The 13,487-nt window shown below is 54.4% G+C and overlaps 6 protein-coding genes across 6 annotated transcripts; all 6 read left to right on the top strand.

Annotated features, from left to right (window-relative positions):
* Positions 1-2,130: 2,130 nt before the first annotated feature.
* On the top strand, positions 2,131-2,436 carry BGZ61DRAFT_529782 (uncharacterized protein; the record flags this gene model as incomplete). Its single annotated transcript, XM_046253459.1, has 1 exon — positions 2,131-2,436. The coding sequence occupies one exon, from the start codon at positions 2,131-2,133 to the stop codon at positions 2,434-2,436; it is 306 nt and encodes a 101-aa protein (XP_046107639.1).
* A 157-nt stretch (positions 2,437-2,593) lies between these two features.
* BGZ61DRAFT_184852 (uncharacterized protein) lies at positions 2,594-3,313 on the top strand. Its single transcript, XM_046237728.1, has one exon. It carries the CDS (start codon positions 2,750-2,752, stop codon positions 3,236-3,238), a length of 489 nt encoding a protein of 162 aa, XP_046107640.1. The 5' UTR covers positions 2,594-2,749; the 3' UTR covers positions 3,239-3,313.
* A 718-nt stretch (positions 3,314-4,031) lies between these two features.
* Positions 4,032-7,550, top strand: BGZ61DRAFT_515638 (uncharacterized protein). Its single transcript, XM_046252254.1, has 4 exons — positions 4,032-5,635; positions 5,778-5,912; positions 5,960-6,087; positions 6,135-7,550. The coding sequence occupies exons 1-4, from the start codon at positions 4,184-4,186 to the stop codon at positions 7,222-7,224; spliced, it is 2,805 nt and encodes a 934-aa protein (XP_046107641.1). The 5' UTR covers positions 4,032-4,183; the 3' UTR covers positions 7,225-7,550.
* A 39-nt stretch (positions 7,551-7,589) lies between these two features.
* On the top strand, positions 7,590-9,148 carry BGZ61DRAFT_446698 (uncharacterized protein). The gene has a single exon (XM_046245235.1). The coding sequence runs from the start codon at positions 7,821-7,823 to the stop codon at positions 8,904-8,906; it is 1,086 nt and encodes a 361-aa protein (XP_046107642.1). The 5' UTR covers positions 7,590-7,820; the 3' UTR covers positions 8,907-9,148.
* A 455-nt stretch (positions 9,149-9,603) lies between these two features.
* BGZ61DRAFT_529785 (uncharacterized protein) lies at positions 9,604-10,014 on the top strand (the record flags this gene model as incomplete). Its single annotated transcript, XM_046253460.1, has 2 exons — positions 9,604-9,708; positions 9,781-10,014. 2 exons carry the CDS (start codon positions 9,604-9,606, stop codon positions 10,012-10,014), a joined length of 339 nt encoding a protein of 112 aa, XP_046107643.1.
* A 1,398-nt stretch (positions 10,015-11,412) lies between these two features.
* BGZ61DRAFT_446701 (mevalonate kinase) lies at positions 11,413-13,274 on the top strand. The gene has a single exon (XM_046245236.1). It carries the CDS (start codon positions 11,487-11,489, stop codon positions 12,858-12,860), a length of 1,374 nt encoding a protein of 457 aa, XP_046107644.1. The 5' UTR covers positions 11,413-11,486; the 3' UTR covers positions 12,861-13,274.
* The last annotated feature ends 213 nt before the right edge of the window (positions 13,275-13,487 follow it).

Raw genomic sequence — 13,487 nt, forward strand, 5'->3', positions numbered from 1 at the left:
CCAGGCTGGGAGGCGTGGACCAACATGCACCGCTAAACCTACGTCTCAGCTTAGCCAGCCTACCCTGTCCTTAGACTCGACGTGAGCGGCACTTTGGCGGCTGAAAGGCGGCCCCAGCCAATCCCGGTTGCAGGAGCATCCCATCCCAACGGGAGCCCATTATAACCTCGCATCAGGAACTAGTTATCCCAGTCGCGGGCGTGGTCGTGGCTTGGATGGGGACCCCCTGGGCTCCCTGGACTCCTTGGGCTCCCTAGACTCCATGGGCTCCATCAAAAACTTCCCAGAATCTTTGCCGGTCCTCTCAATCGCACTCGCCAAGACTGATCGCACGAGCGGACCAATGTCCCGAATGTTCCTTGGCCCCCGGGTGGGAAAGGAGCTGATGTGCGATGTGCGTGTGCAGCCACCCGCCTTGACCAGAACCAGCTTTCGCGCGCCGCGGCAGTGACCTGCGGCTCAGCTCTCCTCCCGCATCCCACGTCACTCTCGCTTCACTTCTCGTCTCTCCGCTTTGAAAATTGAGGTGCCGAGCCTGACCGCACATTACTTTGATCCCAAGGCAATTGCTGCATGCATACCCCCCATTGCCGTTGCACGGCCGTTGCGCCGTTACACGGTTGACGGCCCTAGACTCCAGACTCTGAGACCCGTGAGACCGAGACCACACACACCGCCCGATATCTTTCGGTGCCTTGGCCATGTCCTCTGCCGCTCCAATCCCGAACATACACGGGCACAGCGTAACGAGGCCGGCCACACGTTAAAAAAGGTCGCACAGGGTGGTGCAGACGGCAGAGTAGCGGCCACAGAATCGAGGTGGACCCCGATGCCTCACGGCCGATGTGGAGATGTGGAGCCCCCAACTCCAGCACGTCGGTGAGATTGCCTGATGCGCGGGCGATCACTCCAAGGGAGGGGGTGGGTGTCAGAGTGATGGAGGCCCTCTTGCTGGCCCTTGGTTTTCTGGTGGCCTCCAGGGGTCAAACATTCCAGCGACCCGGTGCGCTTCCGTCCAGGTTCTGGGGTTGATGGCGGCCGCGGCTTTGGAATATCTCGAGATCGTCTGTCGGGGCTTTGGACCCCGGCCGTCGACGGGCGCCAGGTTCAACTTAATGTTTCTTCTCCTGGACGATCAAAGACTGAATCACGACCTTGACGGTGTGTAGCTCCTTGCCCACCGCAAATTCCCGCGTCGGCTTTTACCATCAGCGTCGTGGGCTCCCGAGCATCGTGACCCTTGGAGCCAGCCAGAACGAGCAGTCACATCTTTGCTTTTCTCTCCAGTCACCAACCACGCCCACCCCCGTCCGTTCCCGTTGAACCCCCCTTTCCTCCCTGGCGCCCGGTCCGGTCGCTCTCTCCTTGCCACTCAACATGTCTTGATGCTCGCGGTGTTTTAATCCCCATGTCAGAAGGGGATTCGTGATGGGTCCGACATTGCAGACACGCCTCTTGTCTCTGCGGGTGCTACGCAGTGCGTAGGTCGGCACCTCACCCCCCCTCCTCTCGAGGCCATTGGTCATCGGCCACCCGTAGTTCAAAGGCACAGGAAAAGGCAAGGAAAGACAAGTCGCGAGTACGGGTACACACTCTAGACACAGAAGGCAAATGGACCCCGCCCCCGTTCGGGCGGACCAGTTTCCCAAGGGCGGCGCCACCAAGTTGTCTAGCAACTAATGGCAAGCTGGAGTCTCACAGAAGTCGATATGACAGGTCTGTTGCTGCCGCTGCCGCCGCCGCCGCCGGCACCGAGCATTTCTACACAGACCCTTGGCCGGCCACCTAACCATCATCAGATGGCAGCGCAGCCCACATTAACATTGTGCAGGTTGGCAGGGTACGTATTGAAGCCTTCGTCGAGCCCGTCCTCGTGCCCTTGACCTTACCCTTCCCGGCCTCGCGAGGCATCGCCGGGATACACTGTCATACCGCGATCGTCTCCTAGTCTGTCGCCGTCCCAAAACCATAAATCCCATCTTGCCCCCACACATTGCGCCAGTCCAGACCATCGCAAGCTGCTGATACATTGTCTCTTGAACTCTCTTACAACCTCATCGTCCGGGTCCACCCTACCCACTCCCCCACGTTTATCATAACACTTTGACATTGCAAACACAACTTTTGACAATGACCCTATCACGATATCAACTTTTGGTGTCCTCATCCCAGATGCTTGCTTGGGATGTCCAAACGGGGGAAGCGTCCCCTGTCACAACCGTTCCCTCGGGACCCAATGGCGTCATTTGCCGCTGGGACGCAACCAACAACCTCTTGGATGCATCCCACGCCATGGACCGTGTTGTCCAAGCCAACAAGGTCCCTGGCACTCGTTGTCCAACATGCGCCCTCACGGGCAAAGAGGTTTGGGTTATCCCCGGCCGTTCTTGCGGATACTGCGGAACTCCCTGCGACAACATCAACTTTAGCCACTAGGCTTGAGTGAACACGACTCTTCTACGCAATGCCGAGGAAGTCATCAGTGACCGACTCGATCGGCAACTCCCTCGTTTGAGAACTTGCTGAGCAACTCAAAAAAGCGTCGAGGGCAAACCGCGTCTAGGATTTGTCGGCGCCTTCTTCTGATGAGAAGACGACGGCTAGATCAATCTAGATCACACCAAATCAGTGCAACTAGCGGAAACCAAAGGGGATTGGACGCTGCAAAATCTGTGCGGGATGTTTCGGTGCATGGCAAGAAGGCGACAACGATTTTTTTCTTTTTACGACCATGAGGCTCTGAAAAGCCATGAAGCTTCCGGTCCGGCTGCAACAGCTGCTGGCACTGCAAGCGAAAATAGGAAGATGTCATCCGACGGACCGCCACAGTCTTGCAGGATGTTTCGAGTCTTCACGCATGAACCTGGGCGTTTTGTCTGGGTTACTTCCCGGAAGGATAATTACGAATGAGAAATATCACAGGGTGATAATGAAGAGAGGGGGTTGGTATGGAAACACAAGGAACAAGTTGTTAATCTGGAACTTGCCCTGGGAAAGGAAGTTCATCATCTCGGTCTGGGACGGAGCGTTGGGAAGTTCTGGGAGTACTCGGGCTTACAGAACCGTCAGGGTCTCTCTTTTTTTTTTTGGTCGTACCAGGGGGATGGAATGCGTCGACGATCCGGGCATCTGGGCTTGCATGAGCCACCCCTGCTGCAGTGTCGCAGAGCGACTTGCTCCCGGCAGCGAGGGTGAGGTCGACACTCGACCACAGCTGCGACGAAGGGCGGACACATGATCATCTGGAAGGCGGTAATTGTATTTGGGCGTATTTAATTTGACATTTAATGAAGTTTCTCGCAAAGAGCACGGGGTTAAAGCAAATTCACAGCATTCTATGACATCACTGGTGCTTGGTATCGACAAACTACCTGAGACATGTTGGCGGAGGGGTACGGTCCAGGCCCTCGGCAGTGCGGTCAAATGACAGAAGTCTTCGATAACTCGTCCCATTCTTTCAGGTGGACAAGGGGGGCCGGCCATTGGCCTGGATGAATAGGGTGCTCGAAGGCTGTAACTGCGCCACCCAACCCCATGGTATCAGCTATCAGCTATCAATTACCAGATTGACAAGCCCGGCTGAGCCTCATCCTGAGCTTCTGGATTTCGACAAGTTCCATGCGCAACATTCGTTTGGTTGCGTCGAGATGACGCGATGAATACACCTTCGGGACGCTGCCACCTCAGCTTGTCAGCGCCAGGTCGTGTTTCACAGGAGAGCGGCGTTCTCCGTTCCGTCGCCATGCGAGAAGCCCGGAGCTGCTTCCCGGAGCGGGGATTGGTCTACGATCGCCGGGCTGGCGACTCGGCTCCGGTCTCCGGAACGGTTCTGCTCGTCAACGGCCGACGGTCGGGCCCTTGGTCGCTAGGGCCCAGAAAGGACTAGCGGGCGCTCAAATTGCGGCGCTGGCATTGGCTGCACAGACGCCTCCGCCCGAGCCCCCAGAACCCGCAGTTGCCGTGGATCCCCTCCACGTTTCCCCCTTCACCCCGCCCCCATTTTCCGAGCCTGCGCAATGTCTCGTCTTGTTCCTCACCCCAACTTCCCGCGAGCGAGCCGTTGAGATTGCCATCCGCGACCCCCGAGTCCCTGCCTATCGCGCTCGGTGTTCGGCTCGTCTGCTATCAGATCTATCTAGATCGGTCCGGCCTGGCTCCGTTGTCGTTCTGCTGGAAGCTCACAATGGCGGGAGCGGAGCAGAACGGCATCGACATACTGTGCGACGCGGCTGGTTCCGACATGCTCCTGTCCTCTCTCTTCTCCCTTGCATCGCCCGCCCAGGACTCGAACCAGAGAGGCCATCAGGCACAGCAGTCGCAACACCAGCAGCAGCATTCTCATCAGCAACAGGAACATCACCAGCACCATCCCCCACCGCCGGGACCGCAGGAAGACACCCCTCGGAGCGGACACTCGTCGTTGCCGGCCAAGCGCAAGCTCTCGGATGCGTCACTTTCATCCCCATCACACGTCTGCCACATCTGCCGGCGCGTATACGAGCGAGCCGATCACCTCACCCGGCACCTGAGATCCCATGAGAATGCCCGCCCGTACCAATGTTCCCGCTGTCCCAAGCGCTTCAACCGAGCCGATCTCCTCACCAGGCACGAAACCACCCACGATCGAGATGGCATCGCCAAGGACCGCCCGTTCATACGCCGGAGTGACAGAGCTGCCGAGGCGTGTCTGAACTGCGCCGCTTCCAAGGCAAAATGCGAAGATCAGAAGCCGTGTAGCCGTTGCCGCAGCAAGAGTCTCCCCTGCCAGATGCCCTCACGGCGGGGGAACCAGTACCGCACGGACTCGCAAGCCGGCATGTCACCCTCGGAGGCTTCAACCATGGCCTCAGCCATGGGCATGGACAACCAGGGTTTCGCATCCGGGGATTCGGGCTACCTGAGCAAGCCCTCGACTCTGACCCAAGGTCCACTCAACGATGGCAGCGCAGAGTACGAAGGTTCGGCGTTCCTCGGCACTTCTAGTATGGATGGTCTCACGGACGATCTTATGTATTTCAATCCAGTCCACAATCTCTTCCAAGACATGGACTTTTCCTGGGATCTGGATTTCGATGGGTTTACTATCCCAAGGCTGGACGTCAACGGGCCGAGTCCCCAATCTACAAGCACCATCAACTCAAAGCGATCTTCGCGCCATGTGGGCCGTGATGTGTCTCGCGGACACGCCGCGTTTAAGCGTTCGCCATGGATATTTGAACCAGATATGAAAGACTACGTCCACCGTGAGACCGAAGCCTTGACTCTCGATGACGAAGCACTTCCGGCCTCCTCGGCTTTTGAGAAATTCGCTAGCAGCTCAAAGACTCGGCTGCAGATGCCGTCTCACATGCGCGATCGTCTCTTTGCAATGGTTCTGGCCCACAACCCGAATCCGCAACGAGTTCCGTCTTTTCCGTCTCTGGAACTTCTGAACTACCTGCTCCAGGCCCATTTCGCCCAGGAAGAGCGGAAGTGCGATGCATTGATCCACAAAGCGTCCTTCGACCCGGCAACAACGATTCCCGAACTCCTGTCGGCCATCATCTCGAGCGGTGCCACGTATATTTCGGTCCCCGCTATTTGGCAGTTCGGCCTTGCTCTCGACGAAGTTGCACGATTGGCCATTGCAGGTCGGGTGAGTGATTAGTCTCCATAACCCCCCGACGTTCCCTCCGAGACAACTCATTTTCGCGCCTGGTGTATAACACAGTGCTTACCACACCAACGATGAGTCATTTCAATGTTTTTAGATGTAGTGGCTAACTGATTATCCGTAGTTTGAAGGCTCGAATTCCACAACCCGAGATTTGATGACACATCAGGCAATGATGCTCCATCTCGATGTCGGGCAATGGAGCGGGTTTAATCGTAAAATGGAAATCGCCGAAAGTTTCGTTCAACCCCTGTTAACAGTGAGTTTGCCTTGCCTTTTATTTTGGGCTTTACTGACATGCTGGAGATGCTTCGACGGTCCGGAAGAACTTCATTTTCCTCGGATTCTGTCTCACAAATGCCATCCATATCTGACTCCCCTGAAGTCCTGGATTCCAAATGGCGACAGTTTGTCGTATTGGAGTCTTACAAGAGGTATGATACTCGTCACTTTTGACGGACGTCTGCTGACCACCATGTAGACTTGTCATCCACATGTTCTTTCATGATATCCAATCGTCCATTGGGCTCTGTAAAAACCCGCTCATGTCATACAATGAGCTTTGTTTCACCCTCCCCGCCTCGCGTGACCTTTGGAGAGCACGGACTGCAGAGGAGTGGCGAGATGTCTCTCTAACGAAGAAGCCAATGCCCAACGGCGGAATTCCGCGAGTGGCCGAGGTGACGCAGTGTATGACCATTCTCGATGATCTCGAAGATCGCATCGACATTGAACTTTCGTCTACCGCTCTTCTTCATGGGTTTTGGGGCCAGATTTGGTCGTATCGCGATGCTGTCAAGTTTCATAGCTCGGGAGGCCCAAATCGGCGCGGCGGGTCGTCACCGCCATTGTGGCTCAAGACCCAACATCAAGAGCTCTACCGAGACATCGCAGAGTTTTCGAATCAAATCCAACACTTGCGAAAACCGAAACCGCAACTTATTCTCCTTGCAGAGCTATTCATGATGATCCTTCATGTCTCACCGAATGATCTGCAGCAATTCGCGGGTAAGAACGGCGAGGAGGAGGCGAGGAGGGCAGCCCAGACTTTGGAGGAGAACTGGTTCTCAGAGTCTGAATCACGATATGCCGCTTGGCACGCCGGTCAAGTTTTCCACTGGGCCCGAAAGCTGGCGCCGACGTCTCTGCGGGGCTTCAATGCCATAGCTGTCTACTTTGCTAGCCTCACACTGTGGGCCTATGGCCTAGCTACCTGCGCTCGCTCAACGAATGGCCAGAAAGACGGGCGCGGTTCGACTATCGAATACGTGCTGATGGATGGAGACGAGACCAGGGAGTCGCGGGCCTTCCTGCAACTCGACCGCGGCGTGCCGGGAATCACATCCAACGGTGACCCGAGCTCTGGCGCTGAGTCCCTGTCAAACACTGGGATGATCTTGACAATTGCTCGAAATACCCTTCGCGACAACTTCCCTGTGCGCAAAGAGCCGCTGCCGCCGCTTGTTGAGAGTCTGGGCCAACTCCTCCGCGACTTGGGCTCTGGCCTCGCGGGTCGGGCTTCACGAGCGATCAGCGAAAACCCACCTCCCATTAGTGGGCGGTCTCCTTAGTATTTGCTGCGGCTGCCGAATCGCTATTTAATATCCTTTTTTTCTGTATGATAGTATGGAATTTGGAGTTTCTGGAAGGAAAAGCGGTGCCAAGGGAATTGGCCTCTTGTATTGAATCATATCGTGTCTACGGAGGGAAGAAAGCGAACGGATACCAACGAAGGTTGCGCTGTTGTGGCGCTTAGGCTCATCTTGTTTGGCTATGATATTTAGGTACAAACCACTCACGCTCCTTAATTTGGTTGTTAACAAATGAGGTCAAAGCTTTTGTGAGTTTGCTTGATCGTGACTTGTTTGAGCGGGAAGGTGCATCGGCAACTCGTTTGCTCCTGCTCCTGCTGTTGCTACAGTTATTCACAGCTCCACTGGCAAACAGTCCGAAGCAACAAAAGGAAGCCCGCACTATCGACCTTCATTCTTCATTCTTCATCTTCTGTTCTCTTTTTCTCACCAACGAGATACAACAGCCTTGAATCATATCTCATTCCTCTGTCAGACCTTTTTTCGACTTCAAGTGCTCATCGACCACATCACCACCTGATACCACGCCGTCAGCACCCAGTCAGCGACCCACCTTGGGGGTTACCGTTGCAGCAATGGCTCGAGTGACTCCAGAGAGCCTCATCTTCGAGCGTGCTGAAAACGACCAGATAACGAAACTCTTCCAGAACAACTCCCAAGTCTGGGCAGGGTCTCTGTCACAGGCTGCCTACCTTGACATCCAAGAGAAGCTTGCCGACACCGAGGCCTCCATGGGCAACACGTCGCACTGGATTCTTCGCAGGCCTGAAGATCCGATGGCCGTCATTACGAGCTGCACGACCTATATGCGAGACGCCATTGCTACGACTGGCCAGGGCACACGTAATAGCAGGGCTGTTATCGTCACGAATGTCTTCACACACTCCGAGCACCGTATGCGTGGCATGGCGAAGCTGCTGCTCAAGAAACTGCAGGACCACATGGACCGAGGCAATTTGGGGAATGCAGAGTTCAGTGTGGTATACGGGGATGTCTACATGGATTTGTTTCAGGGGCTGGGGTGGAAGCCACTCCCGGCGACGCAGCTTCGCATTTCACTTGGTCAGATGAAGAAGCTCCAGGAACGGAGTCATGTTCCGGGAGCCAAGTTCCTTGGGTACACGGACGTCTGTGAACTTTCTGATGCGGACATGAACACCAGCAAGCTCCGCCTCTCGGGCCACCGGGATCGCAAGGTCCACGTCCAGATCCTTCCCACCAAGCCATTGAAGTGCTGGCACCTGATGCGTTCGCAACTCCTCAGCCAACACCTTGGCCGGGGCGAGCTGGCCAAGCAACGACACGGGGCGAGCTCCCACGTTAAACAGCCGGCCTGGGCGTGGTGGGTGCATGACTACCGCACGCGGAGACTCTGCATCGCACGGCTGTATGTGGCACGTCGTAAAGGGATGGAGGAGGGCGTGCGGCCGCTTCTGGAGGCGGCAGTGATCGAGGCGTCGGTGTGTGGGTTGCGTGAGGTGGTTATCTGGGAGCCCAGCGAGCAGGTCATCCAGGCAGCGGCGAAGCTTGCGGAGACGTATGGCCAAGGCCTGAGCATCTCGCAGGGGGAGAGGTTGGAGATGGTGCCATGCCTGCGATGGAAGGGCGGTGAGGACCGGGATGTTGTGATGGAGGAGAGGGAGTTGTACGGGTGGTCCTAGATGGAGTTGGATTTAGCCTGCGGAAGGGAAGAGGGTGAGTTGAGCAAAGTTCAGGGCTCACATGGTGCTTGTTTCGTGTAGGAGCATGACCAAAGGCAGGGTTGAGGTTTCGAGGATGACGGAGGATTTATGGACTTCTCTCCGGGGCTGAGATAGGTGCATCCAGCGCGCCATAGTTGCCAATTCAGTGCAAAAAAGCTCTCATTCGGTTCAGCAAGGGCTATCGGAATTTTTCCGTCTACTAGTTTATCCACTTTCGTCCGTCGAGAAGCTTTGCGAAGCTCTTGAGTATTCACCGGCGTAAACTCTCGGAACACCAAAGCTCGTGTGGGGCCGAGCATCGGAGGATGCATGCCCGAGGAGGTGGGGGCGGGGTTAGCCTCGCCTCTCCATGGCTCGGATTACAAAGAGAGAGCGCGGAATCGATCCAACGAAGAAGACCCAGCGTGATCTTTCAGTTTCCTTTTCCCTTCTTGAACCGTATACAACCGCGATCTTTGAAAACCCTCTCCCGTGCCCCCGCATTCCCACGTGCTGTTTACTTGTTGACTTGTCCCGCGCGGCTTTTATGAACCCCCGGCTGTTTCCGAGAGCTTCGACGCTGCTTCGACCTTCAATTCCAAGTGCCGGCCGACTTCATACCCCACGAATTGGACTTCTTGCGAGATCAATTGCCCAGAATATAATTACCGTCAAGATGGCCGACCGCGTGCACCGAGTTACCATGTTCAAGATGCCCAGCAAGGATGACCAGGCCAAGCTGCTCAAGCAGTACGAGTCGCTGGGCGCCGAGCAGCAGAGGGTGAGTGACCCATCTCCAGTCCTTCCTCCAGTCGTCCTGCCAACAATTTACTAATCTGTGACGATGAAACAGAACGGAAAGCCCTACATCCTATCCATGGTCGTTGGCCCCGCCGAAGAGGACGCCCGCGCCCAGGGCTACACGCTCGTGTCCAAGACGGAGTTTGCCAGCATGGACGACATGAAGTTCTACGACGACGAATGCATAGCCCACAACGACCTCAAGACGTTTGTCAAGACGCTGGGCGTGGAGGGTGTCTTGACCGTCTTCTTCAAGCCCGCCGTCATTGGCGGTACCGATAACTGAGGTGTTGGATAATTCTGCCTTGAACGACCCATATCGTTTTGTATAAGAGCCAGAGCCACATCAGAAGAGAAATAGAATATCATTTTGGACAAGTCTACAGGACTCTGGGCGGTCGCTGTCCTTGTTCCGTGTGTCAGCTTGTGATAGCTTTCCGAGTATTCCTTGAGCAGCATGCCTTGAAATATTTAACGCGAAATGTGAACTTATCGTCCTGACCGGTTTTACCAGTACTGGTTAATTCTATTCGACGTGATTTTCTAGCTGATATGGACACTTCATCGACACGCATTCAATCCGACGTGCATACAAGCTGTAGTAAGATTTACCTCTAATACTGACAGTGGACTCGACACACTTGACGTTGTCTCTGAGTGCATATGCTATTGACGCCAACAGTCCATAGAAAGCATCTTTAATAGCGGTACTCGAGGATCATGTGCTTGCGATCGGTAGTCCCTGCCCACGCTTGTTACGAAGCCCAAGCCGAGGCTATCCCCGGAGGTCCCGTTTCCATGTAAGCTTTCTTACGCTACTATCGTGTACAAGGTTCTGCTCGGCAAGGACGGCAGCTTTGCAACTCCAAATTGGGCCTGTAACGTTGTAGGTCCAGGCTAGAACCACCGTTGGGATCTAAGCCCTTTGGGGTTGGCATGAGCCACCTGTTAGGAATACGATATCGGCTGAAAGACCCCAGAGTCAGTAGATTGACATTGATTATATTGCCAATAGTACCTGTTCAATTTTACGTCAGCCTCTCACTCGATATTTTGACTGAAGGCTAATAACACCATACGCATTGCATTTGGTAGTGCTGTTCGGTAAAGGGAACTGAAGTCAGTCTCGGCACATTTCATACAAAATCTATACCTTAGAAAATTATTCAATTTTATAATGCGAATGAGCTTGCTATTTATCTTCTAATATCACTTATTGACAGAGTACGTTCATAGTACCCTGTTACGATCACCAAGTTTAACTAGTGCGTGTTGCGATTTCAGGAATCCCAGTCACCTGCAGTGTAGTGCCTTACTAGGCGGTGTGCGACCAGGCACTATATTTCCGAACCCGGAGGTCTCGGAGATATCAACATGAATCGCTAGTTCTTCAACCTCGTCCTTGAATCTGGACTCGACAGCCCATTCCTGGTCGCTGGCCGGCCGGACTATCTATCCCCTTGACGAATCGTGATGTTTCAGTGATTGGCTCGTCCCACGCAACTCTTACAAGGCAAAGTGGCTGCCTGGAACCTCACCGCATTTAAAGGGACAATGCCGAGGAATCTATTTAGACCGTCATTTTATACTCATCTCAATTAGGAGAAGTCTCCAAACACGTGATGCAAAAGGAACCCTAGGTCGTTTAGGGAGTGGGACCCTGGATAGTAGCCACGCCCTCCATCACCCACCGCTCATCAGGCTTCAACCAAGCCTAACCACCAAATCCTCCCTCAGTGAGTTCCACAATTCAGGAGCATGGAAAGAAAAGCTTCGTCGCCAATGGCGCCCACCTTCATGGTGTCGGCACCGGGAAAAGTCATTGTCTATGGCGAACATGCTGCTGTGTATGGCAAGCCAGCTATTGCCGCAGCCATCTCGCTCAGATCCTATCTCCTCGTCACCACCCTATCCAAGTCTCACAACACCATCACACTGAACTTCAGAGATGTTGGATTGAATCATACATGGGATATCGACACTTTACCATGGGATATCTTTCACCATCCTTCGAAAAAGAGATTTTATTATTCCCTCGTTACCTCACTTGACCCCGAATTGCTTGATGCCATTAGACCGCATGCCGAGGCCGTGTCGAAGGACCTTCCAGAGAAGCAACGAAAAGTTCATGTGCACTCAGCGACCGCCTTTCTCTACCTCTTCCTATCCTTAGGATCCCCGGAAAGCCCCGGATTCATCTATACTCTTCGATCCACTATTCCGATTGGCGCGGGGTTGGGTAGCAGTTCCAGTGTATGCGTCTGCTTGAGTGCAGCCCTACTCCTCCAGATGCGCACCCTTGTAGGACCTCACCCTGATCAGCCTCCCGATGAAGCAGAGGTTCAGATTCAGCGCATTAATCGCTGGGCGTTTGTGGGTGAGCTGTGCATACACGGAGATCCCAGTGGAGTAGACAATACGGTCTCTGCGGGTGGAAAGGCCGTGGTTTTCCAACGCAACGGGTCCGAACCACCATCCGTCACTCCCCTCACCAAGTTCCCCAAACTACCACTGCTTCTCGTTGACACACGACAACCACGCTCAACAGCTGCGCAGGTAGAGAAAGTGAGATCGTTGATGATGAATCACCCTAAAGTGACAGGGTTGATCTTGGACGGAATTGGCCAAATCACAACGTCTGCACTGGATCTCATTTTGTCCGCTGATTTTGATGGCGATGGCATGCCTGCAGCTCTCCAGCAATTGGGGACTTTGATCCGTATTAACCACGGGTTCCTGATTTCATTGGGGGTCTCCCACCCCAGTCTAGAGCGCATCTGCGAGCTCGTGGACCATGCTGATATTGGCTGGACAAAACTCACTGGCGCTGGAGGCGGTGGATGTGCCATCACACTCTTCCGACCGGACGTCAAAGATGGAACCCTTAAAGAACTGCAACAGAAGTTCACGGCAGAAGGATTCCGGACATATGAGACTCTTCTATCCGCTGACGGGGTTGGTGTGCTGTGGCCCGCTGTGTTCCGAAATCGCGGTGATAGAGGGGGTGCTGAAGAGATCGACCAGGAAAGGTTTGAAAATGCCGACGGTACTCAAGGTATCGAACAACTTGTTGGAGTGGGAGTGCAGGAATATCGGCAAGGTTGGAAATTCTGGGAGCGGGGAGTTGTCTGAGATGAATTAGACATGATCGAACGACTGGTTGATTTCCACAGCCTTCTTGGAGATAGTAGCCGGGCTGCCCTTGAGGGTGCAGTCTTACATATCAATCCGAGAGCCTTATAATTACGAGATATTTAGCTTGCTTGGTCATTTGCTCGGGGCATCATGGGTCAGCAGAACAGAATGTCCCGTTCGCAACATGACACTCAAATAAGTCCAGCCTGGGTTTCCATTCATGAGGGAAGAGGCGTGACGGTCAAATTCCTCGAGGGACTCGCAAATCTCAGTTGCTCTCCGGTTAATGTGACTAGGGTGGCTAGGGTGGTGATCGTCAATGCCGTCATCGTCATAGTCACTCTGAAGGTCCCCCGTGCGGCTTTGCCCAGATTGGGCTTGTTTTCAGGCGTGCCATTGCTGTTTAGGTTGCGCATGGAGGAATCCAACCAATCCTGGACAATAGCATTGTCCATTAGTCCAAATCGAGCTTGCCTGGAAATTTCTGCTAAATCGGGCGAGGTGTGCTTGGCGGCGATGCGGGATGCAGTGGGTTCGCAACAGTTGAAACCTTGGAGCCCTGATTGACGCGGTGTGCAGCCGCGGCAACGAACCCACCGAGATCCAGCTTGATCATTGCGGAAA

Source organism: Ilyonectria robusta, assembly GCF_021365365.1.
Source record: "Ilyonectria robusta strain PMI_751 chromosome Unknown BGZ61scaffold_5, whole genome shotgun sequence".
NCBI lineage: Eukaryota > Fungi > Ascomycota > Sordariomycetes > Hypocreales > Nectriaceae > Ilyonectria > Ilyonectria robusta.